The 26,803-nt window shown below is 57.2% G+C and overlaps 2 protein-coding genes across 17 annotated transcripts in view; one reads left to right on the top strand and one right to left on the bottom strand.

The window, feature by feature from the left end:
• SZT2 (SZT2 subunit of KICSTOR complex) overlaps nucleotides 1–23,617 on the top strand; it is a 52,780-nt gene extending 29,163 nt beyond the window's left edge. For 3 of the 7 annotated variants that reach the window (XM_086383496.1, XM_086383470.1, XM_086383487.1), the window contains 45 exons: nucleotides 90–336; nucleotides 1,133–1,274; nucleotides 1,383–1,475; nucleotides 1,626–1,704; nucleotides 1,805–2,098; nucleotides 2,262–2,403; nucleotides 2,582–2,677; nucleotides 2,765–2,828; nucleotides 3,060–3,245; nucleotides 3,562–3,732; nucleotides 3,820–3,907; nucleotides 4,006–4,077; nucleotides 4,255–4,456; nucleotides 5,260–5,359; nucleotides 6,061–6,190; nucleotides 7,942–8,094; nucleotides 8,197–8,299; nucleotides 8,385–8,490; nucleotides 8,576–8,687; nucleotides 9,215–9,333; nucleotides 9,441–9,605; nucleotides 9,847–9,931; nucleotides 10,067–10,231; nucleotides 10,316–10,483; nucleotides 11,929–12,062; nucleotides 12,451–12,617; nucleotides 12,731–12,828; nucleotides 12,918–13,050; nucleotides 13,150–13,280; nucleotides 13,416–13,516; nucleotides 13,590–13,766; nucleotides 13,955–14,222; nucleotides 14,326–14,405; nucleotides 14,488–14,613; nucleotides 14,718–14,917; nucleotides 16,230–16,320; nucleotides 16,545–16,625; nucleotides 16,708–16,782; nucleotides 19,281–19,494; nucleotides 19,856–20,009; nucleotides 20,150–20,272; nucleotides 20,367–20,772; nucleotides 20,886–21,002; nucleotides 22,558–22,626; nucleotides 22,787–23,617. In XM_086383496.1, the coding sequence (XP_086239622.1) occupies nucleotides 90–336; nucleotides 1,133–1,274; nucleotides 1,383–1,475; nucleotides 1,626–1,704; nucleotides 1,805–2,098; nucleotides 2,262–2,403; nucleotides 2,582–2,677; nucleotides 2,765–2,828; nucleotides 3,060–3,245; nucleotides 3,562–3,732; nucleotides 3,820–3,907; nucleotides 4,006–4,077; nucleotides 4,255–4,456; nucleotides 5,260–5,359; nucleotides 6,061–6,190; nucleotides 7,942–8,094; nucleotides 8,197–8,299; nucleotides 8,385–8,490; nucleotides 8,576–8,687; nucleotides 9,215–9,333; nucleotides 9,441–9,605; nucleotides 9,847–9,931; nucleotides 10,067–10,231; nucleotides 10,316–10,483; nucleotides 11,929–12,062; nucleotides 12,451–12,617; nucleotides 12,731–12,828; nucleotides 12,918–13,050; nucleotides 13,150–13,280; nucleotides 13,416–13,516; nucleotides 13,590–13,766; nucleotides 13,955–14,222; nucleotides 14,326–14,405; nucleotides 14,488–14,613; nucleotides 14,718–14,917; nucleotides 16,230–16,320; nucleotides 16,545–16,625; nucleotides 16,708–16,782; nucleotides 19,281–19,494; nucleotides 19,856–20,009; nucleotides 20,150–20,272; nucleotides 20,367–20,772; nucleotides 20,886–21,002; nucleotides 22,558–22,626; nucleotides 22,787–22,930 (6,371 nt within the window). In that variant the 3' untranslated portion in view covers nucleotides 22,931–23,617. Of the gene's footprint in view, nucleotides 1–89; nucleotides 337–1,132; nucleotides 1,275–1,382; nucleotides 1,476–1,625; nucleotides 1,705–1,804; nucleotides 2,099–2,261; nucleotides 2,404–2,581; nucleotides 2,678–2,764; nucleotides 2,829–3,059; nucleotides 3,246–3,561; nucleotides 3,733–3,819; nucleotides 3,908–3,985; nucleotides 4,078–4,254; nucleotides 4,457–5,259; nucleotides 5,360–6,060; nucleotides 6,191–7,941; nucleotides 8,095–8,196; nucleotides 8,300–8,384; nucleotides 8,491–8,575; nucleotides 8,688–9,214; nucleotides 9,334–9,440; nucleotides 9,606–9,846; nucleotides 9,932–10,066; nucleotides 10,232–10,315; nucleotides 10,484–11,928; nucleotides 12,063–12,450; nucleotides 12,618–12,730; nucleotides 12,829–12,917; nucleotides 13,051–13,149; nucleotides 13,281–13,415; nucleotides 13,517–13,589; nucleotides 13,767–13,954; nucleotides 14,223–14,325; nucleotides 14,406–14,487; nucleotides 14,614–14,717; nucleotides 14,918–16,229; nucleotides 16,321–16,544; nucleotides 16,626–16,707; nucleotides 16,783–19,280; nucleotides 19,495–19,855; nucleotides 20,010–20,149; nucleotides 20,273–20,366; nucleotides 20,773–20,885; nucleotides 21,003–22,557; nucleotides 22,627–22,786 lie in introns of those variants that run through there. The other 4 variants (XR_015157496.1, XM_086383479.1, XR_015157499.1 and 1 more) reach the window with 4 other exon arrangements.
• Nucleotides 23,610–26,415, bottom strand: HYI (hydroxypyruvate isomerase (putative)). Of its 10 annotated transcripts, none has more exons than XM_086383690.1 (8): nucleotides 26,203–26,415; nucleotides 26,012–26,123; nucleotides 24,884–24,998; nucleotides 24,410–24,488; nucleotides 24,271–24,320; nucleotides 24,100–24,169; nucleotides 23,878–23,922; nucleotides 23,610–23,767 (listed from the first exon to the last, which is right to left on the bottom strand). In XM_086383690.1, exons 1-8 carry the CDS (start codon nucleotides 26,399–26,401, stop codon nucleotides 23,694–23,696), a joined length of 744 nt encoding a protein of 247 aa, XP_086239816.1. In that variant the 5' UTR covers nucleotides 26,402–26,415; the 3' UTR covers nucleotides 23,610–23,693. The 10 variants fall into 10 exon arrangements, 9 of the variants coding, with proteins under 9 accessions (XP_086239816.1, XP_086239796.1, XP_086239825.1 ...); XM_086383670.1 differs by having other exon boundaries at nucleotides 23,878–24,012; XM_086383699.1 differs by lacking the exon at nucleotides 23,878–23,922.
• Between the last annotated feature and the right edge of the window lie 388 nt (nucleotides 26,416–26,803).

Raw genomic sequence — 26,803 nt, forward strand, 5'->3', positions numbered from 1 at the left:
AAGGAGGAGCCCACTTTGCAGATGACGGCCATGGGGACTGGAGAGGTCCTCGCAGAGCTTGACCTCGTGGCCCCTTCTGCTTCCCCCAGGGCTGTTCCGGAGCTTGCAGCAAGCACAGAGTGTGACCTCGCAGGACCTGCTGATAGCAGTGGATGCCTGTGAGGAGCTGCTGCAGGAAATAGACATCACCCCCTTTCTGCTCGCGCTGTGTGGCCACACTCGGGGTTTGCCTCATGCACCCCCAAGCCCTGGTCCTCTCAGCCCAGGGCTCTTCAGCAGCAGCATGGAGGAGGGCCCCGAGCCTCGGGAACGAGCTGTCCTGGCTTCTGAGTCCAGGTTGGGATGGTTCTTGAATGATGTATAAGGGGGCACACAGACGAAGCCCCTATAGCCCGGGGCCTCTTGCCCTGGGGAAGCGACCAGGCATGCTTGGTCACTGGTTTCCCACCTCCTGCCCAGGCTTCTGTCTCCCATTCAACATGGGCAGCAGTCTCCCCGTCTTACTCTCCTGGTTCTCCCAGCTTTCCTGTTTTGGTGTGGAGTGTTGAGCTAGGTTAGTGGTGGGGAGTTGCCAGTGGCCATCAGAGAAAGCAGAAGCTTGTCCGAGGACATCCAGATTGTAGTGATAATCCCCTAAACTGCTGAGTCTCAGACAGAAACTGTTGAGTGAGAGAGGCAGGCAGGCAGACAGCTGTGTGTCTGGTGTCTGCAGGGGTCAGCACTGGGGGAACGGAAGGAGCAGAGGGCTGAGTACACTGGTGGTGCCCAGTTCCCTCTCTGGAGGTCTGCATCCCCCACCTTTCATGCCCCCCAGATGAGTGCACTTTTCCCACCAAACCTTGCTTCTCCACCTGGGTCTCTCTTCCACGATGAATGACCTCTCCCTCCACCTGCTGAAAGCCAGGAATCAGCCTTACTCACTCTGTTGCACAGAAATGTCCAGCCACCAAGCAATATGGCGGTTAGAGCGGAGACGGGTGGGTGGGTTCTCCCGCCCTCTCCTGCGAGTGTCCTGTGCTCAGCACCCTTCTGAGAGGCGGAGGCAGACCATCGTGTGCTGCTCCCACTTGGGAAGCAGGCTCCTCTAGGACGCAATGCTTCCTAACACTTCACTACCCCCCACCCTGCTCAGCATAGAGACCGAGGACCTAAGCGAGCCTGAGTTTCAGAGCACCCGTGTCCCTGGGCATCCAGACCCGGGCCTGGAGATCTCTCTGACAGATGTCTGCCAGCTCAGAGGAGAGGCCCATGATGCTCTTCACAGCCTCATCCAGGTGAGGGCAGAGAGACAGAGCCCTGGCTGGGCAGTGGTCCCTCATGGTTGGGGGTGTGTAGGCTCAGCCAAATAGCAGCTGACATCGTAGCCTTCTAACCCCAAACAGGAGAAGTTCCTGGAGATCAGCAGTCTCCACTTCCGCACCGTGCCCTCCAACCCCCACTACTTCTTCTATTGCCCTCCATCCAGCAGGCGTGAGGTGAGCGGCCATCTCCCTTACCTCCCTCCCTCCCTCCCCACAGCCTGTAGCCCCTGAAAGCCTGCTTGGCCCACCCAGATCCTCCTGATCCCTGATGCTTGGTCCCCTGAGGCCCCACCTCAGGTCAAGCTGTCCCTTTCTCTTGCCCAGGATGAGGGCCCCCGGGACACAGTCGACAGAAAAGTCAGTGACTTGGAGTTTTCAGAGGCTGAGCTCATGGGAGAGGAAGGTACATAGGCCAGTGGGTACGGGGTAAAGGCTGCTTCCAGCCAGCATCCAGGGCCTCCGCCGCCAGCCTCTCCTGTTGACCACGTGACATGTGTCTCCAGGAGACGCATCTGCCTGCTGCGTGGTCACCGAGAGTGACCCAGAGCTGGAAGTGGAGTACCGCGAGAGCCGTGAACCAGACCTGGGGCCTGCTGGGCTGGACTGTGCCTCACTGTCAGATGTAGACACCGTGAACCCGGACGAAGACTCCTTCAGTATCCTGGGGGGCGACTCCCCCACGGGGCCTGAGAGCCTGGCGCATGACCTACCGCCGCTCTTCCTGCACCTCACGTGCTCCGTGCGGCTGCGTGGCCAGCACAGCTCAGTACCTGTGTGCAGCCTGCCCACCTGCCTGGGTGAGTCTAGAGGTCCCCAGGGGAGGGCCATAGGACCTGGTCCAGCCTGCCTGCCTGTCTGGGGGTGGGAGAGAGCCTCTGGGTATAACTCTTTAGCCCTAGACACTTGGAATCTGTGCTTGTCCCAGGGCTCCAGTGACCCCTAACCTCCCCCCTCTCCCAGGCCAGGTGCTTTCTAGCCTGGAGGGCCCCCCTATTGGAGGCCGAGTTGCTCTGCGGGACCTCAGTGTCACTCTGGACGTCTTTGTGCTGACCTTGCCCCTGGAAGTGGAGCTTCCCCCGACCTCAGATCCTCAGCACCACCGGTGTGGCAGCAAGTTTGGTGGGGGATCTGGGGCCTTGGGATCCTTAATGGGAACCATTAAGGAGTTTAGGGGTGCCTGGGGACCAAAGGTACCTTAAGGATTCCAAGAAAGGATTGCGGAGGAGGCCTTGGGAGGATGATAGGTGCTGACCTTTGATCTTTGCTCCTGTTCTGTTCAGGTCAACTTCTGAAAGCAGTGCGTCCTTCCCACGGTCCCCAGGGCAGCCATCCGATGATGGGCTGGGGCCCCCACTTCCACCGCCAGGAGAAGACAGGTATTTCCTATCTCCCTCTTAGACTTCCTTGCTCCCCATTGGTTTTTGTCCTCTGGAAACCAGTATGTAAACCTTTCTTCCAATTAGGCACCCAGGACTGTCTAATTTGGCCACACCCCACAGACTGGCTGTTGAGACGACCATGAGTGAGGTGAGGGCCTTCCCTCCCCCAGCCTAAGTAACCACCCCTCAGCACTGTAACTGACACCCTTTCCATCAGATGGTGACATAAGACACCCCCTTTATTCTGGGGTCCAGTGAGGCCTGTCCCAGTCTGTGAGGCAGAGTCTCTTCCAGTGTCTTCTGATAGAGGAGTACAGTGATGCCCCAGTCGGCGTGGGGGGTGCCCCTCACCACTCCCTGCATCGCTCTCTGACTGTAGATCCGCTGGCTGCTGGAGGATGAGATGGTGGGGGCGCTCCGAAGAGGGGGCATCCCCCAGAGCCCGGCCCTGCACCGCGCAGCCGCCCACATCCACAGCTCACCCGGACGCTCCACCTGCCTGCGCCAAACGCTGCCCCTGAGTTTTGTGTTTGGGCCAGAGCGTTCTCTCACACAGTTTAAGGAGGTATGCTGCCCTCGAGACGCTCCCTGGTCACCCTGGGGCCCGTCCTTCCCCAGGCTGCATGAATAGAACCAGAAGGCCCTCTCTCGGTTGGAGTCCACCTCCTCACCCTGTGGTCTGACTCTGACCCCATGCCTGGCAGCTCACCCTTGCCCCCGGGCCTGTTGAGTCTTGGGCGAGTCACTGAGCCTTTTCATAACAACGGGGATGCTAGCTTGTGCTTCACTGGCTACTTGTGAGGGGTCTGATGAGGAAGTGTGGGGCCCACCAGTAGGGAGAGCTGCTCCTGCCTAACCTCTGCCTGGCTCCTGCTCCCTAGGAGTTCCGCCGCCTCCACCTCCCTGGTCACGTTCTTCTTGAGGACCCTGACAGTGGCTTCTTCTTTGTGGCAGTGGGCCAACAGCCAGGTGGGTCCCACAGGGAGCTTGGGACTTCCCCGGCCTGGGCTTGGCGCAGCCAGGAGGACAGGGCTGAAGGCCTTGAAGGGGAGGTGAGTCTTGCCTGGGCTGACCTGCGAAAGGAGCGGGTGGTGGTGGAAGTATGGGGCTGTGCTCCAACCTGACCTCCTGACCCTCAGGCCCTGACAGCCAGCCCCCAAGCCCCTGGCTCCCCAGAGGATTCTCAGAGCCCCCTGCTCATCAGTCTGCCCAACCTGCCCCAAGGAGGTAAGAGAGGACTTGCACCTCCCTGGCCCTGCACCCATGTTCAGAAAGCGTCCTTGGCAGGATTGAGAGAGGCTCCAGGCTTTCCCTTCTCTTCCCAGGGAGCCAGCCTGGGCCCAGCCGGGGACTCAGTCTCATGTCCAGTCAGGGCAGTGTGGACTCGGACCACCTAGGTAAGTTGGAGCAGAGCAGGGAAGACCAAGCTGATGGGAAGTGGACTCAGGGCCGCATAGTGAAAGGTCTGGGCAGGTCCATCAGTAGGGACTAACCCAGGGGGGCCCACCAAGCTGATGCATTTGGGGCTCACATGAGCCTAAGGGTAAGGTCGAACTTGAGCATGTTTGACACAGGTTACGATGGTGGCAGCAGTGGCTCAGACAGTGAGGGTCCCAGTGAGACCCCAGGTGAGAAGCCCCCTTTCATGTTGCGGACCCCGCCTGGGCCTCCACCTCCACAGCCTTCGCTCGTAGGCCTCCCTGGACCCTGCCTGCCTGACTTCTGGCTCATTGTCCGGGTGCTGCAGGACCGTGTGGAAGTGTACGCACATGCGAGGTAAGGAAAAGCTGGGCCTGCACCCTGACGCCGACGTTAGCCTCTCCCTGGTCCCACAACTCCCCTCTTCAGTGTTGTTAGAAGGCTAGACTTGGGACTCAGGTTTTGGGTAGGGATCTGACTTGTGCTCTGAGGTTGGGGGCTCCTGACCACTTCCCACAGGTTGTAACAAAGCGTATCACTCCGCTCTTCTAATGGAGTTGAAAAGCTGATGAGGATTTTGGCTCCTAGCCAAGCATTAAGAGAATCTATAGTTCACAGCAGCTCAGGAGCTGTAGGCATATAAAAATAAGGGATAATAGGTAGTATTTAACAAGTACTTGCCATGTGGCAGGCACTGTGCTGCTTGTTATATGGATCACTCATTTGATCTGTAACATACCTGTGAAGTGTTATTATCCTTATGGTCAGAATGAAGAAACTCCAGCACACATAGGCTATATTATGCTTGCTCAAGGTCCCAGTTAGTAAGCAGCAGCGTCATACTTAGGCATCTCTAATCATGGGGGTGGGCATGTTAAGAGAAGGGAGGCCCACCATTCTGACAAAGAAGATCGGAGGATAAAGAAGAGGTGAACTGCATGAGGGAAACCTCAGGTGGTACCTACGTGGAGGCTGTGAGGCCAGCCTGGAGCCCAGACTTCCAGAATTGCTGTTGAGAATTCCATCTTTCCTAGTTCCCTTCATGTTTACTTCCCCTTGTCCAGTCCTCCTTCCTTTCCCTCCTCTTGGTCCTTCCTCCCATGACCCCCTCCCGCCTCTCCCGCCCCACTGCAATTCTGTGTCTGATGTATCCTCCCCAGGAGCCTGATTCGGGAGGATGGGGGGCCAGGCACCGAGTGTCGCCACCTGCAGCAGCTCCTGGTGAGGCGAGTTGGGGAGATCTGCAGGGAGGTCAACCAGGTAAGGGGCAGGGCTCTCCAGGCATGGGATGCAGCCCAGATAAGGAAGGAGTTTCTAGGAACTTGACTTTCGGAGGCTGTTGATCCAACTTGGACATTTTCTTTGACCCTTAGTTACTGGGATGCTATTACTCCCCAGTGTCCTTACAACCTGAGGAGCTCTCCCAACCCACCCCCAGAGTGGGTTACTCTCTCATTCCCTTCCAGTGACTGTGAGATGCTCCCTCTCATTGCACTCAGCTAGCATTAGGGATGAGATAATGAATTAAGACAGAGGGAAGCTTATGTCAAATGGGGAGAGATGGATATGAAACCACTAAAGCACACAAATTATTTCCGCTGCAATTGTGAAGGCTTCTGCAGAGGAAAAGCAGAGACTGTGAGAACACTTAACAGGGATCTGACCATCTGCAGTGTCAGGGAAAGCTGGGAAGAAGAGATTTTTAAGCTGAGATCTGAAGGGCAGTAAATAGATTCTGGCAAAGAGGAGGGACAGATGTCCCTCACTGGCTGTAGCACCCAGAGCCCAGTGACTGTCAGACACCATCTCTGAGCTCCCAGTGATTACTGATGCTCTTTTTGACCTCCGACCCCCAGTGATAATGGGCATTCTCTCTAGCCTTTGATCACCCCCTCCACCACCACCAGCAGTGTATGCGGGAGTATTTCAGTTCCCTGAGAGCTGGTTCCTTCTTCTCTCAGCGGCTGCTTCTTCAGGACCTGCACGACAGTCATGTGTGCAACTCTCTTCTGGTGGCTGAGAGCGAAGAAGACCTGTGGCGTAGCGAGACCCCCTTCCACTCCCGTCAGCGGGTACCACTGCCCAGCGATGGTGAGTCCCACTCAGGAGCCTTCCTTTACCGAAGACTGCTGAGAAGCTGGGGGAGGACCGAGTCACTCACCATTACTTGGTCCTCAGTGCCAGGTAATACAGTGGAGAAGAGGACCGAAAAGGATCACCAGGTTTGGCTGCCACGGGGTCATCAGTGGCTAGTGAAAGTGCTTTCAGTGGAGACAGGAGTAGGAAACCAGAGGAAGTGGAAACATGAAAGGATATTAAGCTGGAGGAGCCGGGAGGCACTCCTCTTTCAAGTCGCCTGGCAATGAAGGGAGAAGCAAATAGATCCGGCAGAAACTAAAGGAAGGTGGGAGGCAAGGCAGGAATTTAAAATAAGGTGGAGACTTGAACATGTTTCTGTTCCATGGGAAAGAGCCAACAGAGGGGGCACCGTTGAAGAATACAGGAGAGAAGGGACATGGAGCAGGCGCCGCTGTGACCTGTCTTCCTAAGGGCATGCTCTACTGGCCCTGCCTTGTTTTCTGAAATGACCATCTCGCCCCTGCTGGGTGATGGCCGGGGCCAAGGAAAGGGCAGGGGATGGTGGACAAGTAGGCCAGGTCACAGGCGAGAAGCCCGGAGGGGTGGAACCTGAGTGCCCATAGGATTTTCCCTCTGATTGGCTGTCCCTCCGGACAGGCAGGCACAGAAACCTTTGGGGTTAGAAAACACATGATCATCTACTTGAGATGGGAATCAAAATCTCCACACTTCTGCTCCCTTCTCTTATTCCTCATGACCTCTCACCCCAGCTCACAGGAAAAAGCCAGATTGTGCCATTCCTTTGCCGTTTTCCCTCAGTTCTAAAAGTCATGTCAGATCACTCCTTATCTTCAACATGCTTGGCAAGTCTGTAGACAAATGTTGCTAACAGCTACGGGAGAGCGCGTCTCTCAGCACGTCCTGGGATGTGTTCCATATCAAAGCAGAATCCCCGTAATTGATGGACTTCCCAGGGTTTAGAAGACATCTTCTGCAAATTGAGTATGAGCTGCAACCACCAAGCACTCCTTCCCAGTGGCTCCCAGCAGCCCAGGATGTGAGACTAGTCGGAGCCCAGACCCAGCCCTTCCTCATTTTAGTCTTTCCATATGGTTTCGCTGAAACCCTTAGTAACCAGCATTCCAGTCCAGACTGTGCAGCCCCCTGGGTGTCCTGTACGCTGCTCACATCTTAGAGCAGCTTCTGTGGGAAACCAGATTGCCACCTTGACCTACTGGAAGGTTCCTCATCAACCTGGAAGGGGTCGGTCAAGGCCGTGGGCTGCAGCCACAGTCTTGCAAAGAGCCACCCAACCCTTCGGGTTTTCTGGGCTAGCTGTCCTCCAGAGCAAAGGGCGTAGTGTCGCCCCTGCCGTAGGGGTATGTGAGCAGTCACACACGTTCTGTTTTAGTGGGGTGTGTATTATTATTGCACTGCCCAGTGAGTACATGAGTAGGATATGTTCTATATTAGATTCCGACAGGCTCAGTGTCCTGGCAGCATCCCCAGGACTATGCTTTGCCTTTCCTGATACCTCTTCTTAGCTCCTTCTCCATGTCTTCCTGAGATAGTTCTGAAAACCTCTGTGCTATGACCTGTCTTCCTAAGAGCTTATCTTAATACCCAAAGTGACCGTCTTTCCCCCCACAGAGCGATCGGCCAGAGGAGTCGTGGGTTGAGGACAGGTAGGCCAGTTCACAGGTGAGAAGTCTGAGGGCAGAGGGCTGTGTCCTGTTTCTGATCCACCATCTCCCGTCCCCCAGATTATGCTGCCGATGAGAGCTGTGGGCCCCGAGGGTACCTGGCCGCCACGATGCAGTTTGTCCCTGGCCATTTCTCCTGTGACGTCGTATGGGGAACCGTGATTCGAGTCCACTCACGCCTCAAAATGGGACCCAGCATGGGCGTCTCTCGGGGTATGTGATTGGCATGAGAGGGCAGGTGGAGTGTAGCAGGGTCAGGGGTGGGGGTGGGGAATCTGGAGAAAAGAGTTTTCTAAGCCCAGGTTCCCCCTACAGCCATCCAGGCCCTACGCTCTGTGCTTAATGCCTTCTCTGTGGTGAACCGGAAGAACATGTTTGTTTATCAGGAGCGAGCAACAAAAGCTGTGTACTACCTGCGGTATGTGGGTCCTGGGAAGCCGGGCTACAGCCTGGGGCAGTGAAGGAGCTGTGGTCCAAAGCCCTCCCGTGCCACTCTCTCCCAGGCTCCTGGAGACGTCCTGCAGTGAGCGGCCGTGGGACAGTGATGCCCTGCCCCCGTCCCTTGCTCTGTCCCGAAGCCAGGAGCCCATCTGTTCCGAGGAAGCCTCGGCATGTATCCCCCACTCCCCGATTGCCCCGTGCTCCTGCAGACTTTGCTCCCTGGAGCCAGGCCCTGACCACAGTGTCCCTGCAGGGTCCTCGTTCTCCCCTGGACATGGCGTCCAGCCGCAGTTCCGATGCTGCTCGTCCTGTGGGCCAAGTGGACAGACATATCCAGCTGCTGGTGCATGGCGTGGGGCAGGCAGGTGAGGGGAGTGGCCAGATGTGGTTCCACAGTTGTCTGGGACTTCTTACACTAGCTCCGGGCATCTCTCGAGCAGGAGCTGGGTGGGAAAGGACAGGCTCTTGGGATGTTGAAGGGTAGGACCTATAGCTGGCAAAAATGCAGCCAGACGTCTAAACTGACTGAATATGTGGATAGATGGTGGTCCCATTGGCCAGATACTGGGGCGGGTTTGGGATACACTGAACCCAAGGTATCCAGTAGGCAACTGGCTCATTTATTTATGGCTCAATAAATGTATACTAGCCTTGGGCTAAGAATGTTACTGATGAGATAGATGCTATTATTATTCCCACTGTATTGAGGGGGGCACCGAGGCTTTGAGAGGTAAGACTCGCCTGTCAAACGCTGAGTAGCTTGGCAGAACTAGAAATTAGTGCTGGCAGCTTCTGATGTATGGCAGCCTGTTTGAGTCTGGGGTTAAGGGATGAGATGGGGTGGCTGGATCTTCTGCCAGTGTCTCCACCTCCCCACCGTGGCCGTGTCCAGGTCCTGAGATCACGGATGAGCTCGTACGGGTTCTGCGTCGGCGCCTGGATGAGGCCACACTAGACGTCATCACGGTCATGCTCGTGCGGAACTGCAAGCTGACGCCAGCTGACGTGGAGGTCAGCTCCCTCCCAGGCTCCCTGCGTGACTCCACCGCAGCCGCCGGGACAGTCGCAGCCAGAACCTCTTTCTTCAGCTCTGACTCCCCTTCCTTCCCTCTCTGCAGTTCATCCAGCCCCCAGGGAGTCTGCCCTCAGAGGTGCTGCAGCTGGGCCTGCCACCCTGCTGCCGGCCCTGGCTTCCCGCCCTGGCCTGGTACCTGCGGCAGAACCTGCTCATCTTCCTGCACTCCCCCAAGTACACGGACAGCAACAGCCGGAACCACTTCCAGGTGAGGCTGCACCCCCCGTCCACACTTGCGTGCATGCTTGCTGAAGTAGCTGTTTTCTGCAGATCCCCACCCGGGTACCTTTGTGCGCCCGTGGACCTCTGTACACCCGGCCCGTAACACCTACCTGTGTCTCCCTTTGCTCTTGCGTGTGCCTGTTCCCCACTCTCCCCGTGGATACCTGTTCCCTGAAGCCTGTGTCCATCTGCCTGGTCTTAGTGCTCAGAGGCTCTTCTCTCCGCAGCATCCACTCCCGCCGCAGGGTGGCCTCCCCGACTTGGACATCTACTTGTACAACAAGCCTGGAGGACAGGGCACTGGGGGCAAAGGTACAGCGCAGCCCCTGGGCCCGTGGTGCCACGGGGTGTGGGAAAGCCTGTTCCTGTCCCGAAGCTGGGTGGGGGGTGGGGAGGGCAGGGCCCAGAAGTCGCAGAGCTGAGCTTTCCTTTTGGATTTCTACCCAGGGGTCGCCTGCATCACTCTAGCTTTCGTGGGTGAGGAGGGAGCCCCCATCTCGCTGGCATCGTGGCCCACTTCTTCTCCGGGGCCCCCAGACCCACTGCAGCAGGAAGAGTTCGAGCAGCTGACTCAAGTCACTCGCTGCCCAGTCCTGCCGGGCAGTTCTTCAGGTGGGGCGGCTTGGTCAGAGGAGGGGGTGTTCATTTAATGCTGTGGAAACCAGGGACACACTCAAGTGGCCCCTGTTCTTCCAGCTCCAAGCGGGGCCCCACGGCTTCGACTGGATGTGTGGGAAAAGGGCAACATCAGCATTGTGCAGCTGGAGGAGAAGCTCCGAACAGCAGCTCGCCAGGCCCTGGCGGATGCCATCATGGAGCTCTGGCTGCTGCCAGCACCGCTGTGTACAGAGGATACATCCGCAGGTACATGGAGTCCTGCTTTGGGGAGTCACAGGTTCGCCAGGGCCAGGGCTGAGGGGAGAACCCCAGAGATCCAGGTGAGATGGTGTTCCAGGTCAGGGTGCAAGGAGAGTCTGGGGAGATGTGGCGGAGGCTGCATCTAAGATACACATTCTCGGCTGTCCATCACCTTCTCCGCATCAGCACGGTGACACACCTGATGGAAGTGCCTGTGTGCGGCTGTCACTCGCTGAGATTGGGGGTCTGTCACCAGGAACTCCCTACACACACTCACAACCAGGAACTCCCTACACACACACAGGACCAGGAACTCCCTACATACACACACAACCAGGAACTCCCTACACACACACACGACCAGGAACTCCCTACACACACACACGACCAGGAACTCCCTACACACACTCACGACCAGGAACTCCCTGCACACACACACGACCAGGAACTCCCTACACACACACACGACCAGGAACTCCCTACATACACACACGACCAGGAACTCCCTACACACACTCACGACCAGGAACTCCCTGCACACACACACAACCAGGAACTCCCTACACACACACGACCAGGAACTCCCTACATACACACACAACCAGGAACTCCCTACACACACACGACCAGGAACTCCCTACATACACACACGACCAGGAACTCCCTGCACACACACACACACACACACACACACACACAGACGACCAGGAACTCCCTACACACACTCACCACCAGGAACTCCCTACACACACACACGACCAGGAACTCCATACACACACACACACACACACACAACCAGGAACTCCATACACACACACACACACAACCAGGAACTCCATACACACACACACACACACACTCACCACCAGGAACTCCCTACACACACACACGACCAGGAACTCCCTACACACACATACACAACCAGGAACTCCCTACACACACACACACACACAGACGACCAGGAACTCCCTACACACACTCACCACCAGGAACTCCCTACACACACACACGACCAGGAACTCCATACACACACACACACACACACAACCAGGAACTCCATACACACACACACACACACACAACCAGGAACTCCATACACACACACACACACACACACAACCAGGAACTCCATACACACACACACACACACACACAACCAGGAACTCCATACACACACACACACACACACACACACACACAACCAGGAACTCCATACACACACACACACACAGATATACACACACACACACACACACACCCTGCCATTCAAAAACAGGTATAGTATGTAAATACATATCTGTCTCTTACCAGTCTTGGGGCTGGCTGGGTTGCAGGAACAGGTAGAGTAAGTAAATGGCATGTCTGTCTCTTACCAGTCTTGGGGCTGGCTGGGTTGTCTGAAAGAGGGTTGACGGTCAGTGACAAGAGTCTGTAATGCCTGCTGCTCACAGGGAGTCTCAGGAGTGGGTCGCTGGACACCAAGAGCCCTGCAGGCCGAGCCAGCACCTTTCCCCCCAGCCCTGGCCCTGGCGAACCTGTGACTCCCCCCAGCAAAGCTGGCCGGCGTAGCTTCTGGGATATGCTGGTAATGGAATAAAGGGAGGTAGTGAGGTTGACCTCTGCCTTCTTGCCTGCCTCCTGTCTCCCCTCTCTACTCCCTGGAGGCCCTGCCTCAGAGCTCTGTCCCTTAGACAGGAGTATACAGAACATGGCACGTTCCCACTTATACACAGATAGCCTCAGCTTAAATGTTTTCATTTCCACTTTCCTTGTCAGATCCTCACAGCCTGCAAGATTTCAGCAGGCCTGTTACTAGCGAGGCCACTGAGGATCTGGAAAGTTGAGTAGCCTGCTCAAGGCTGCTCGGTTAGCCTCCAGCTCTTCTGGGTTCTTGTAACTATTCTTGGGTGCCTCCATCCTCCACCACATTCCCCTTCCCAGTAGCCCCTCCTCATTCACTGCATTGCCCCCAGAGTAAAACAGAATGTGGGGACTTGGGTTCCCCCAAAACAACTGACGACATTGTCCTGGATCGGCCAGAAGACACTCGGGGCCGGAGGCGTCACAAAACGGAAAGCGTTCGGACTCCGGGTGGGACTGAGCGGGCAGCGGGCCCAGAGTCTGGGGCCCAGAGACAAAGGTATGTGTGTTGTCATGGCAAATGTGCTGTGAGGTCACAGGGGTTGTTGAGTGCGTGTGACCACACAGGTCTTGTGTGTGGGTGCGAGGCTCTTACTCCTGCTGTGTCTTCAGACGGAGGACCACACAGCTGGAAGAGGGTGAGGCGGGCACCCTGCAGCCTGTGTTTGCTCGTGTTGCTCAGCGCTGGATGGAGTTCATGGTTCAGATTGGTGAGACCCTTCTCCCACCCCCGAGCCTGTGGCCCAGTCCCCAGCCCCCAGCCCCAAGCCCCACCACAACCTCTGTGCCCGGGATCCAGGATGCGCCTCGGTGTCCAGGAGCTCCACTCACATGGTGTCCCGCTTCCTCCTCCCATCCGTCCTGTCTGAGTTCACCACTCTGGTCACCTCAATGGCTGGCGACACCAGTGTCCGCATCTTTGAGCAACATTTGTGAGTTTGGGATCTCACGGAAGCTGAGGTGGGAGAGGCGATGGCCAGGGAATGGGGCCGTGGATGGTCTGCTTTCTGTCTGTCCCTCCCTCCCACTAGGACTCCTGAGCCAGAGCTCTTCAGTCCGTGTTCCCTTGGACAGCTGGGCCCACCGCCCCGCCCGGCAGCTGAGCGGCACCTGCTGCTTCTGGGCAGGAACTTCTCACAGTGGAGGAGACCCACCCAGCAGGGTGAGGCCACAGCCTGCAGTAGGGGTGGGGGGGGTCTCAGAATGACTGATCCTGTAGCCTCTGACCCTCTGGGGGTCAGTGAGGGATTGAGAGGGATCAGTCCCAAGACCTTCATTTTGTCCCTTGACCCCATAGCTGCCAAAGCCATGCAGCGCTTTGAGCCGGGAGGTGACGGGAGCATGGGGCGAAATGCTCCCCGGCAGAGGTTCCTGCTGCTAGAGGTCGTGGACAAAAAGGTAGGCGTGGGGCCAGGGGCTGGGTGGTAGGAGGGGCTCTGTGATCCCACTGACGCTGAGCCCTGACTTCCAGCTCCAGCTACTGACCTACAACTGGGCTCCAGACCTGGGCGCAGCCTTGGGCCGTGCTCTGGTTCGCCTCGTGCAGTGGCAGAACGCACGCGCCCACCTCATCTTCTGCCTCCTCAGCCAGAAGCTGGGGCTCTTCCACCACTACGGCCAGTTGGACTTCCCAGTGCGGGATGAAAAGGTGCCTGCCGTCTGGGCCCCTCCTCTCCTGGGTGGTCAGCTAAAGGAAGCTGCCGTCCGGAAACAGGAGAGGGGACAGACTGAGAGCAGAGGTCGCAGGGAGGGCGAGTCAGAGAGGCAGCCACGGGGTAGGAGAGGAGGTCTGAGGGCAGAGGCCCTGGACCCATTGTGAGACTTCGTCTCTCTCAGGAGCCAAACCCATTCCTGCTGCCGACCGTAGAAGCAGAGACCCTCATCCGGAGTGCAAGTCCCCCGCTGAGCCGTGAGCAGGGCCGGCTGAGTGGGTCCTCGCGGGGCGGGGGCCCCCTTCCCCTGGACACATTCCCCTTCGATGAGGCCCTGCGGGATATCACGGCCGCCCGCCCCACCTCCTCCCTCGGCCCTGTGCCCAGACCGCCCGATCCCGTCACCTACCATGGACAACAGTTCCTGGAGATCAAGATGGCAGAGCGCAGAGGTGAGTGTGCTGGGCCGGGCGGCAGGCAGGGCCAGCTGTGGAGCCCGGCAGGAAGAGGGGTGGCTGCTCCTGGGGTCTGCCAGTAAAAGCCTCCAACCCCTAGAGCTGGAGCGCCAGATGAAGATGGAGAACCTGTTTGTCACGTGGCAGCAGCGCTCTGCCCCAGCCAGCATGCCCATCAGTGTGAGTGCCCCGCCCACGTCCTCCGGACCGCCCCGTGACCCTTGCCCTGGCCCCCCGCCCAGCGCTCACTCTATTTCTCCAGGCTGGGGAGCTGGAGACCCTGAAACAGTCATCCCGCCTGGTGCATTACTGTGCGACGGCCCTGCTCTTTGACCCTGCAGCCTGGCTGCATGGGCCCCCAGAGACCTCGGGGCCCCTGGAGGGACAGGTGAGGCTCCAGACTCTGGATTTCTCCAGGAGGACCTCTCTTCCTTCACCCCTGATAGGGTGGTTGCCGGCGGGTAGAGTCTCTCTTAACCTCCACTCCCACAGCGGCGCCATCGCCCTGAGTCGGCCTCTGGAAGTCGAGAATCCCCTGCCAACTGCGACTCCTCGGACGGGCCTCCGCTGGGCGCCCGGGAGGAGCCTTGGTTGAAGGAGCTGAGCTTGGCCTTCCTGCAGCAGTACGTGCAGTATCTGCAGAGCATGGGCTTTGTGCTGGTGCCGCTGCGGCCCCCCTCGCCTGCCCGCAGGTGAGCCCCTCTCGTCTCCCTGTTCTCCTCTCCTCCTCCATGGCAGGTGAGGGCCCACACTCCCTTCCCCTTGGGTCCTGTTTGGGTAATTAGGGCCATGTGCACATTCAGCTCACCAGGCCCACGCTATGACAGTTCATTTCACGTATCCAGATATGTGAGTTTGTTTTCTCCCTCCTGTTTTCAGTTTGATGCCTTTTCAAAGTAGTAAATGTAAGTCATGCTTTCTTACTCAAGATGCCCCCTAGGCCCAGAAAGCCATTTCCCACCTCCTTAGTGTTTCTGTAGCCAGCTCTCCATCTCCCCGGCCTCCCGTTCTCTCTCCGGCCTTAGGAGGAGGACAAGCCTGCGCCTCCAGGATGTTTCATTCAGTTGCCCCTCTCATTTCTCCGGGACAGACCCCAGGAGGAACTCAGCTTATTGCCCTCCACAGCCAGGTCCCAGCGGCAGGGATTTCTCTGGTGTTCACGTCCTTCCCATTCAGCTATGTTCTTCCCAGAAGTCAGAATGCCCTTTTAAAACCAAAGACACTAAGGTTAAATATATGTTTCTAGAGGAAAATTTTAAATCAGACCTTCCTCCCTCTCAAGTCTCTCCAATCAATAGGCCTGGTCCCTATTTCCTTGAGAATTAAGTGGGACATTTCTTCTTGCCAAAGGCTTTGACCACTGCCCACCCCGCCACCCCAAGCAACAGTTCCAGGAGTTTGTAGTCCTGAGTATGATAAGTGGGTCTCATTGGCTCTTTCTATTTTGTCCTCATTCACAGTACTTCTCTTTTTCCCCTTTGTCTCTGAGTTGAGAAAGGAAGGACAATAGGCTTTAGATCACTGAAACTGACCTTCCCAGCTCAAAAGAGAACCCCTTTTCCCTCTCAGAGGAACTGTCCTTACCAGGGCATCAAGCATCCACTTGAGCTTTCCCCGTGAAGTCTCAAGATGGACATCACCCACTCCCCTCCCACCCTCCCCTGCTGCCTCCAACAAGCAGGTACTGCCATATCCCACCGGGGTCTCCCCTTAGTCATGGCAGCCTCGCCGGCCCCACACTCATCCTCTCGCTGGAAGAGAGGGGCCTGTCTCCACCTCCCCTTAGAGCAGCACCTGCTGTGGAGAGAGCCCCGCACCACAGTCTAGCCCCGGACTCCAGTCTCAGCCTGCCCACTGACCTACCGTGGGACCCAAGCAGGTTACCTCTGAGCCTGTCTCCTTGCCTCCACAGTGACTCCATGTGAACTGGTTCTGGGTCTGATAGCAGGGACCCTTCACCCCACAAGCCTGCCTCACCCCCTTGTCCCTCTTCCTTTTCTGCAGCACCAGTCGGCTTCGGGCCATGGCTATCCTTGGAACAGAAGGACGGGGTTCCTTCTCCTGCCCGAAAACCAAGGCTGAAGGGAGCCCCAAGGTAAACACATTGTCATGTGCCTTCCCCAGCAGTGAAATCAGCGATGCCTCAGACACCAGCATCACTAAGCCTGAATTATTTGCCCAAGGCCTAAAGTCAGGGGCCCTGGATAATGACTGAGGTCATTGATCCCAGCCTGACACCATTAAAGTCATTGGCCCAGGGGCCTGCTTCCCCAAGAGCCCCCATACTTGCCCCTAACCCCAGTCTTTCTCCTTTTGCAGAGCACGGGCTCTCCAGTCACCACATACCACCTGCAGCGGGCACTGCCTGGGGGCATCATCCTCATGGAGCTGGCTTTTCAGGTAAACAGGAGGAGCACCATGTGAGGAGAGCCAGGCCCTCCTGTCTCTTGCCCTCCTGACCTCATCTTTGTCTTCTCTCCAGGGCTGTTATTTCTGTGTCAAACAGTTTGCCCTGGAATGTTCCCGAATCCCCATGGGGCAAGCTGTCAACTCTCAGGTAAGTGGTGGGGACAGAGGGCTGTGGGGTCTAAGTGTAACCCCAGCAATGATTTGCTACTGTGGGTAGCTGGGTCATTCCAGTGCCATGACTGGCCCATCTACCAGTCACATTGTGATAGTCCAGAGCTGTGTTCAGGCATGGCACTGGGGGCAGAAGGCAGTGCAGCACAGGGGCCAGTCTGGCCCTGGAGTCATTCTGGCACTGACCGTAGATGGGTGGACAGTGAGGACATTTGAGCTGAATGGTAATATGACACATGGGTGGGCCAGTGCCAGTCCTGGCTTAGAGGGGGGCAGCCTGGCACTGTTCATATAGTCACTAACACTTAGAGTGTGGACTAGAGTCCCCACCCATACAGCATACCCCCACACTTGGTTTTATTTCTAGCCCTGTCTGATTGCCTGAAGGCAGGGCCTCTGTACCCCATGAGGGCTGAGCACTCAGGAGAGCTCAGAATGAATGAATGAGTCAGGACCGAGTGTGGTCAGGGACCTGAAGCCCTCCAGCCTTGAGCGAGTTTGGCCCCTTTGGGTTGTCAGGCTTGTCGTGCAAGGGCCTCTGCCTTCCTTGTACCTCAAGTTGAGTTTGTAAGAGATCAGGGTCTGACTGGGTACAGGCTGTCACTCTCCAGGACAGACGGCATAGACTCTTCCCAAATCTGGACAGCTTCAGATCCAGCTCGTAGGTGGTGGGCTCTGACTCGGGTATGGATGCCTCGTCTAGTCATCACAGGAGAGTGAGATCCAGGAAAGTTTGGTGACTTCGGTGCAGGAACCTACCTGGCCTAGGGCACAGCAGGGAGATTGGACGGGCAGGTACTCTTCCACACTTTGCTGTAGTATTGGCAGGACGGACCCACTTCATTATTCTCTTGAGCTTCCTGAAGTCCTGACTTCCCTGACCCCTGATCTCTGTCCAGCTTGGTTCTCTCTGCCCCTGCATATCTAATCTGTATTCCTACTTAGATTTCTAAGGTGCTTTATTATTGCTATTAGTTAGTGTTTAGTATACATTCTAAGCAAAGAGAATTTTATTCCTGCTGTACAGATGGGGAAACTGAGGTTCACAGAAGTTAAGTGGTGTGCCCCAGGGACACAGCTAGTTGGTGGCAGTACTGGGGCTGCAATCTGAGGCTCATCCTTGGCGACTGCACTGTTTATCACGCTGCTTCAGATTTATGAGGGTCTTTCCTTTATTTCCATAGTGGATGGGGAAACGGAAGCAGAGAGGTTGTGACTTACCCAGGGTCCTGCAGCTACTCTGACTCCTAGGCAATTGCCTCATTTACAGTCACTGACTTCCTTTCCTACTAGTTTTTTGCCCAGTGCCACCAAGGGGCATGCTCATGTAGATTCTGCCATTCCAGCCTCACTTATCCAACTGTTAATACACTCTCAGTAATGCTGATTTCCTCCAAGAGAAGCCCAGCTCCGTGTCTCTGCCTTCCTTTCTTCCTGCATCAGTGGTTTGTTCATTCATTCATTCCTTCGCAGATCAACTAGAGAAGGCCTACCCTGGGCTGGGAGAAGGCAATGGCAACCCACTCCAGTGCTCTTGCCTGGAAAATCCCATGGACAGAGGAGCCTGGTAGGCTGCAGTCCATGGGGTCGAGAAGAGTCGGACACGACTGAGCGACTTCACTTTCACTTTTCACTTTCATGCATTGGAGAAGGAAATGGCAACCCACTCCAGTGTTCTTGCCTGGAGAATCCCAGGGACAGGGGAGCCTGGTGGGCTGCCGTCTCTGGGGTCGCACAGAGTCGGACACGACTGAAGTGACTCAGCAGCACCCTGGGCTAGCCTTGACAGGATGTCCCAGATGAAGCTTTACAAATGAGTGGGAGTTAGCCAGCTTTGGGGGTCAGTGGGAGCAGCATTCAGGCAAAGAGAATGGCCGGTACAAAAGTGTAGAGAAAATATGTGATATATACTTGGGGACAGCAAGTAATTTGATGAGAAGATAAAGCTGGAGAAATGGGAAGTGCCCAGAAAAACCTTTCTAATAGTAATTACACACCTGGCCTACCCAGCCCACCCTGTTTAAAACCACACCTGCTTTACCACCTGATTTTCCATAACAATCTACTAATCTGCTGTGTATTCATTTACTGTGATGTTTATTATCCTGTCCCCACTGCTAGACTGTAAGCTCCTTGAGGGCAAGGGTGTGTATCCCCAACACCTAGAACAGTACCAGGTAGGCAGGTGGTAGGCACTCAGCAAGTATTTATTACATGAGTAAATCTGTGCTGGATTTGAGTGGACTCTGGGATACAGAGTTCAGAGGTTCATCTCTCAAAATGGTCAGTTTCATGTCAACAGTTACAACACAGTTGAATGTCATGAGGAGGGCTTCTCACAGAAGCGTTTCTGGCAGAGGGACCCACAGGACAGGGTGAATTGTGAGCGGCGTTTTCCCAGGCAGGAGGAGGGAAGTGGGGGTGCGCTGGGCCGCCTGCCGTCGTCCCCTGACCTGGCCCCCCGCGCCTCCCCAGCTGTCCATGCTGTTCACGGAGGAGTGCGACCGGGTGCGGGACCTGATGCACGTGCACTCGTTCAGCTACGACTTCCACCTGCGCCTCGTGCACCAGCACGTGCTGGGCGCCCACCTGGCGCTACGGCACGGCTACCAGCTGACCACCTTCCTGCGACACTTCCTGGCCCACCACCCGGATGGGCCCCACTTCGGCCGCAATCACATTTACCAAGGTCAGTGCCCAAGGGCCAGCCAGGGAGCCGGGAAAAGAACAGGCCGCGAGCCGGGACCGAAGGGACCACTTTGGGGGCCAGACCTTGTCTCTTGTGCCCCCTCTCCTGTGTCGTCAGTCGCCTTGCGTCACCTGGACCCTGTCCTCACCTTTCTGTCTTAAGTAACTCCCAGTCTGTTTCATAAGCTTAGGTCCTGTACCCCGTGTGCCCTGAGCCGCTTTGTCCCACCCCCATGTCCCACAGGAGCTCCCCAGAAAGAATCAGTCTGCTTGTCAGTCAGAGCCTCAGGGACTCTTGTCCTCCAGCCCACAGATCCTTGAGTCTGTCTGGGGCTCAGTGTCTACTGTAACTCGCCTCTCAGGGACCCTGGAGCTGCCCACCCCGCTCATCGCTGCCCACCAGCTGTACAACTACGTGGCCGACCATGCCAGCTCCTACCACATGAAGCCGCTTCGGATGGCCCGGCCAGGAGGCCCGGAACACAATGAGTATGCCCTGGTGTCGGCATGGCATAGGTAAGGCGGGATGGGGACAGGTGGAGCTGGAGCCAGGGCCATCCTTGCAGTAGGGGGACCCGTGTTCTCTTAGGCTGAAAGGGTGGGCCTGGCTTCATCAGAACCTCAGGTTTGACGTCTCCCCCACCCCCACTGCTCAGCTCTGGCTCCTACCTCGACTCTGAGGGACTTCGTCACCAGGACGACTTTGACGTGTCTCTGCTTGTCTGTCACTGTGCTGCACCCTTTGAGGAGCAAGGAGAGGCCGAGCGGCACGTTCTTCGGTCAGCAGATCCCCTACCTTGAACGTGGCTCTTGCCCTGAAATGGCCGTCTCCCCTACTGTGACCATCACACTCCTACCTCCTCCCCACCCTAGGCTACAGTTCTTCGTGGTGCTCACCAGCCAACGAGAGCTGTTCCCCAGACTCACTGTGGACATGCGCCGGCTCCGGAAGCCGCCCAGACTGACACCGGAGCCAGAGGCTCCTGGGAGCTCAGCCAGTAGCCCTGGGGAGGCCTCTGGGGCCAATTTGGCCCCCGGACCAGCTCCCCTCTTCCCCCCACTGGCTGCAGAGGTGGGCGTGGCACGCGCACGGCTGGCTCAGTTGGTCCGGCTGGCTGGAGGGCACTGCCGTCGGGACACCCTTTGGAAGCGCCTCTTCTTGCTGGAACCACCAGGACCTGATCGGCTGAGGCTAGGGGGGCGCCTGGCCCTGGCCGAGCTGGAGGAGCTCCTAGAAGCAGTCCATGCCAAATCCATTGGGGACATTGACCCGCAGCTGGTAAGGGGCTGGGGTGGGTGCTTGGAATGCCACCAGCAGCCAGGGTAAAGGTTGCGGGAGTCTCAGAGGTGGCTCTGGGACAGCAGATCCATGCCTGTGGACCTTTCCCCCAGGACTGCTTCCTGTCTATGACAGTCTCCTGGTACCAAAGCCTGATCAAGGTTCTCCTGAGCCGCTTTCCCCAGAGCTGTCGCCATTTCCAGAGCCCAGACTTGGGGACTCAGTACCTGGTAAGTTTCCTTGGCCTTCCTCTGAAAGAAATCCTCATTAGAGGGAGGACAGGGTTCCCCTCAAGGAGCCCCAGCCTGACTAAATAGGCTCTGGAGGGAGGCTGAGAGGGAGTGATGACACAGGTAGATAGGAGGAAAACTCTTCAAGCACCAAGCCATAGCCTGTGACTCACTGAGAAGAACCTAGAGCTATGCTCTCAGGACCCTCAAAGGCACAAACCTTGGCTAGTGATCCCAGGGGCCAAGCTCTGGAACCTCATAAGTGGTTAGTTCATGTAGGTTCAAGTCCCAGAAAGGACTTCTTGGGCTTTCAGGACTCTTTACCAAAGTGTGGTCCTCGCACCAGCAGCATCAGCCCCACTTGGGAGCTGGCTGAGTGCAGGTCCAAGGCCCCACCCCCAACCTGCTGGCCCAGCAGCTGTTTTTCCACCATCTCCAGAGAAGGCAATGGCACCCCACTGCAGTACTCTTGCTTGGAAAATCCCATGGATGGAGGAGCCTGGTGGGCTGCAGTCCATGGGGTCGCTAAGAGTCGGACACGACTGAGCGACTTCACTTTCACTTTCATGCATTGGAGAAGGAAATGGCAACCCACTCCAGTGTTCTTGCCTGCAGAATCCCAGGGACAGGGGAGCCTGGTGGGCTGCCGTATATGGGGTCGCACAGAGTTGGACACGACTGAAGCGACTTAGCAGCAGCAGCCAAAGTGATTGATGTGCACATTAGAGATTGACAGGTTGCTGGGAAGGGCAGTGGAGAGAAGAGAGTTATGGCAGTGGGCACTGGGGACTGCAAGACTCAAGGATGGCCCAGTTGAGAGCGGCAGTTTAGGAGGGTAAGGTTCAAAAGATTTCTGAAAAAATAGTACTTGGCCCATGGTGAGGGGTCCTGCCACATGGTGCTTGTGGGGAAGACTTAGTTTCAAGGTGTGACAAAGCATCACCCAGAAGCTGAGGTTAGTTAGGGTAAGGCTGCGGGAGTGCGGGCGAGTGTGAGCAGATGGGGGTGCTTCTGTGGGTGGCAAGAATGCTGGAGCAGGAGCAGGTTTGGGGGAAGGGCGATGAGTTGAGTCTGAGGCCCAAGAGGACCTTGCAGGACCACAGTCTGGAAGGTCTGTGGACATTGGGGATTGGAGCTCAGGAGAGGGGTGTAGGCAGCACTTATATGAACAGGAGGTCACTGAAGCCCCGGGCATAGAAGAAACTGCTTGGGGAGAGATTACAAAGCTGAGCTACAGGGACAGACATCCGGGAGGCCAGAGACACAAAACCCAGGAGGCAAGGAGGACTCTCGTCGAGGGGAGAGAGCCTCCCTTTGTTGATGGGCTTCAGGTGTTGATGCCAGCTTGTGTAGGGCCTTCCAGTCAAGGACCACTCCCCTCATCCTGACGTCCTGCACAGGCTGACTGGGAGCCAATAAGGATGAGAAGGCTGCAGCGCAAGGGGGGTCAGGTGGTGATGAAAGCCGGCCTTCCTCATGCTGGCCCCACCTCCAGGACGCGCTCGTGGAGGGTCTGTCTGCCGCACTGTCCATCTCATTGTGTCTGTGTCTTTAGGTCGTGCTGAATCAGAAGTTCACGGACTGTTTCGTGCTAGTGTTTCTGGACTCCCACTTGGGAAAGACGGTGAGAACAGGGGTGGGGGGCTGTTGAGGGGCTTTGTGTCAGCCCTAGTGGGAGGCTATACCCCAAATGCTCCACCCCAGAGCCTGCTGAGGTTGGGGAGCCCAGCTTCCTGGGCCCAGCCTGCCCGCCTCTCACCACTGCACCCACTCCCTGTTCTTAGTCTCTGACAGTGGTTTTCCGAGAGCCCTTCCCTGTGCAGCCCCAGGACAGCGAGAGCCCCCCCGCCCAGCTGGTCTCCACCTACCACCACCTGGAGTCCGTCATCAACACAGCCTGCTTCACCCTCTGGACCCGCCTCCTCTGAGGGACAGGCCACTGAATGTCCTCGAATCATGGGTCTAGAAGGTTGCCCTCTTGAAATCTTGGCCAGCCCTTCCAGGTCCCTGGGCAAGACTGGACACTGAGGGACGCCAGAGGTCGTGTGAATGTGTCTTGGGGGCCTGTAGCAGGAGCTGTGCTCCCTAAACACTTGCTGCCACTGACCAGCACAGGGCTCCAGAGGGTCCACTCACCTCCTGAGGTGCCCATGTCCTCTCAGGTCCCCGGGCCCTTCCAGAAGGAGACTCCTTTCTGCTCACCTGGCTGAGTCTGGGAATTCTTCATATCAGGTGGCAGGTAGACCCCTTAGAGCTGCTCTGCCTGAATCCTGTCCGACACCCACCTCCCCCACCCCCATCTCGAGTCCTCTGATCATCAGTTCCCACTGGGACATCATTGCCAAACCATTGCCATTGAGATAAGACACCTCCGTTCGAATCCCAGCTCTGCCTCTGAAGCAGCTGTGACCGTGGGCAAGTCCCTTGGCCGTCGTACCCTTGGTTTCTCATCTGTACACAAGGAGCACAGACACAGCAACACCGGCACAGACTGGAGGACTTGAACATGAGCTGTATGGCCCTTCTCTGCAGGAGGAAGCGACCCAAAGAAACTGAAGAGTTAGACACTGTGTGTCCTCCCCTCCCCTCCAATAACACACATGTGGAAACGTTCAGCAGGTTGTCTTTAATTAGAGGAGACTCAGTCATGCTGCTCACCATCCCAGAGGCGTGTGGCTGGAGCACAGGACCTCACTGGCCAGCCTGTGGGCGGCCCCTCATCTCCCAGTATGAACGCAGCCAACTCAGGCCCTCTGCTGTGTCTCCTGAGGGGAGCAGGGCGTGCAGCACCTCAGCCCATGAGGAGGAAGACAGCCCCTGTCCGACACTGTCCCTCCAGAGGCCTTCCCTGGGGCCAGGCTCAGCCCACCCTCACCTCGAGGCTGGTACTCGCAGCCCACGAAGCCTGTGTAGCCTTCATCTTCCAGCAGTTGGAACAGATAGGAGAAATTGAGCTCTCCGGGGCTATCGGGTTCCCCCCGACCCGGGACCTGTGCCACCTGCACGTGCCCTGGGGGTAGATGTTGGGGTAGAGAGAGTGGAAGGACAGAGGAAGCCTCATCGCAGACCAGGAAGAAGCCAAGAAAGGGGCCCTCACCAACAATGGGCAGGAACTCTCGCACGTTCCCTGTCAGGTTCCCGTCCATGATCTGCCAGTGGAATAAGTCCTGGGGCAGAGATTCCCACAGTCAGACCCTGCAGCCCACACCACTGTCCCCAGCTTTGGAGAACACGGCCCTCTGAGAAGCACGCCCTCTCCCCCACTTACCATCTGTAGCTGGAGGTTGGGTCTTCCCACCTTCTGTAAGATGGCAGCCGCTGGGAGAGAAACCAGGGAGGGGGGTCATGAGACTCAAGGAGGGCTGGAGAATCAATGGACAGGAGGCGGCAGGGGGCCGGGGGCCTACCCTGCTGGGGCGTGTCCAGGAAGTACCGGGGGTCCGTGATGCGGGTGTTTATGGGCTCCAGCAGTCCCACGAGGTTCTCCTAGCACCAGGCCAGATCCATGAGTAGAGCTCTCCCCAAGTTCGACCCCCTCAGTTAGTCACTGCTCAAGCCGATCTCCAGCCCTTCTGGCCTGGGCCAGGGCCCAGCCTGGCACCTCACTGCTCTCCCTACTGTGTTTCCCCTCCACATACATACATGCATGGAGTATGTGTGTCTGTGTGTTTTCACTGTCTCGTGTGCGTGCTCAGTCATGTCCAACTCTGTGACCCCAGGCTCCTCTGTCCATGGGATTTCCCAGGCAAGAATACTGGAGTGGGTTGCCATTTCCTCCTCCAGAGGACGTTCCTGACCCAGGGATCAAACCCACATCTCCTGCATTGGTAGGCAGATTCTTTACCACTGTGCCATCTGAGAAGTCCCTTTCACTGTCTCACCTGAGCCAAAACCTCAGCTGCATGCCTGAGGTTCTCCAGGAAAACTATCTCCATTTCACTCCTGACTGCGGCTCTGTCAGCCCCCTTGGGCACTCGGCCAGCCATCAGGTGAATCCTGTGGGGAAAATGGGACTGGAGGAGACTGTGGAGTCCATCTTCCTGGAAGAAGCCTTCACTCCCACGCTCCCTGGGGACTTCTCTTCCAGCTGCCCTCCAACTGCACCAGCCTCCCGTCTCCCCAGGTCTCCAGCTGGGACCTGGCTGTGGTGCTCAGGCCTCCCGGTGCCCTCAGATACTTGTGTCAACCTAAGACCAAGACCTTTCCCAGATTCCTTCTGAAGGCCCACCATCCTCCTGCTTCAGAGACCACAGGCCTTCATGCAGCCTGTCCTGTACATCCAGATTCTCCTTTTCCATGGCCCTTCTCCTCAAGCCTCACCTTTAAAAAATTACTTTGACCCTTATGCTCAGGTATTCCATGCTGCTTGTCTCTCCTCCTTGCATCTGTTTCTTAGCTGCTCCCCATCTGTTTTCTGCACACACACTCCTCCCTCTGCCCCATAACTGCTTGTTGCCAGTTCCTTCTCAGCCTGGTTGCCCTGTGCAGGATTTGACATTCACCTTATCAGCCCCACTCTGAGTCCCGCACCTTCTCCCTTCACCGCCTCATCTTTCTCAGTCACCTCCAAAGCAGATAGGCTTCACCTCCAGCCTCATAATCTCTGCAGAATACACCAAGCCCCCAGGGGCGTGTGGCTACTGCATCCCTGCCTGGAATGCTCCTTTGGTCAAGAAAGCACCCACCACGGAGACCCAGTTCAACATCACTACCTGTTAAGAAGCTTTCTCTGACCCCAGACCGAGTTAGTACCTGCTCTGCTCCCAAGGTCTCCTTGAACTGACCAGTCCTCTTAATGGATCACTGCTTTGTTGACAGTGTTATGTCCTAGGTCATACTGAGTTCCCAGCATGAGGTGAGCAAGAAAGAGTTGCAAACTGAGAGTGACATACACACAGATGAAATGCAAAAGGCAATTTACAAGGGCCCAGGCCTGAAGAGGCAGAAAGTACCCCTGAGCCTCTTCTCTCGCGGATTATGGGGGCGGGGGAATGGAGAGGGGAGGTTACCTGGAACAGTCCAGAGCCTTAGCGTACAGCACCGCCTGCTCCAGCCCTTCTCGGAAGGCCGCCTGCCTCCCGGGAACAGCCCCGAGCCCATTCTCCCCCTTCTCTCTGTCTCCTGCGGAAAGAATGGGCCTCAGCTCCCTGCTCCTTCCCCCCTGCCCCACCCTGTCCCGGCCCGGGCCCTCCCGGCGCACCCGGGGGCGTGTTGATTAGCACGACTCGTAGCCCGGCTTCCCGCGCCGCGCGCGCCAGCGCCTCCGGCGGCTCCGCATACGGCCAGCCGATTTCGGCCGCTTCGAAGCCTAAACTACCCGCGGCTCGGAGCCGCGCGGGAAAGCCCGACAGCTCCGGGAACAGCCACGACAGGTTGGCCGAGAAGCGGAGCGGAGCCATGGCTTCTCGAGAGCGCGCGCGGGGCGGAGTCTCCGCAGCTAGAAGGCTGCAATGGCGGGCAGGGTTGAGCGGGGGACTTCACGGCCCAGGCTGCATGCAGGGCCGGGTTAAAGACTGGAGGGCCGCACTTGCCGGGAGCGGCGGGGCGGGGCGTGGAGGACCCGGAAGTGGTGGAGGAACCCGGCCCGGCCGCGCGGGGGCGCGCTGGCGCCGCGAGTTGGGTGCCGGCCCTCTCCGGCTGGGAGACCCGTGGGTGGTAAGGGCCGAGGACCTGCCAGGAAAGTGCACTTTTCCGGACGCGAGAGGAAGGCATGGGGAGGGGGCGCGGGCCCAGTTAGGGTGAAGGAACGTGGATGCTAACAAATGCTTGGTGTTTACCTTCATCATAACCAGAGTATCTTG

This window comes from Bos grunniens, chromosome 3 (assembly GCF_055505025.1).
Source record: "Bos grunniens cultivar Pamir isolate PY7600 chromosome 3, Bosgru_T2T1.0, whole genome shotgun sequence".
NCBI classification, from domain to species: Eukaryota; Metazoa; Chordata; class Mammalia; order Artiodactyla; family Bovidae; genus Bos; species Bos grunniens.

Coding starts and splice junctions, on each gene's coding strand:
- HYI (XM_086383657.1), bottom strand. CDS start 26,401: ATGGCTCCGCTCCGCTTCTCGGCCAACCTGTCGTGGCTGTTCCCGGAG. Junction 24,489..24,883: donor CAGCTGAGGTTTTGGCTCAG/GTGAGACAGTGA, acceptor GCCTGGTGCTAG/GAGAACCTCGTGGGACTGCT. Junction 24,170..24,270: donor CCAACCTCCAGCTACAGATG/GTAAGTGGGGGA, acceptor TCTCTGCCCCAG/GACTTATTCCACTGGCAGAT.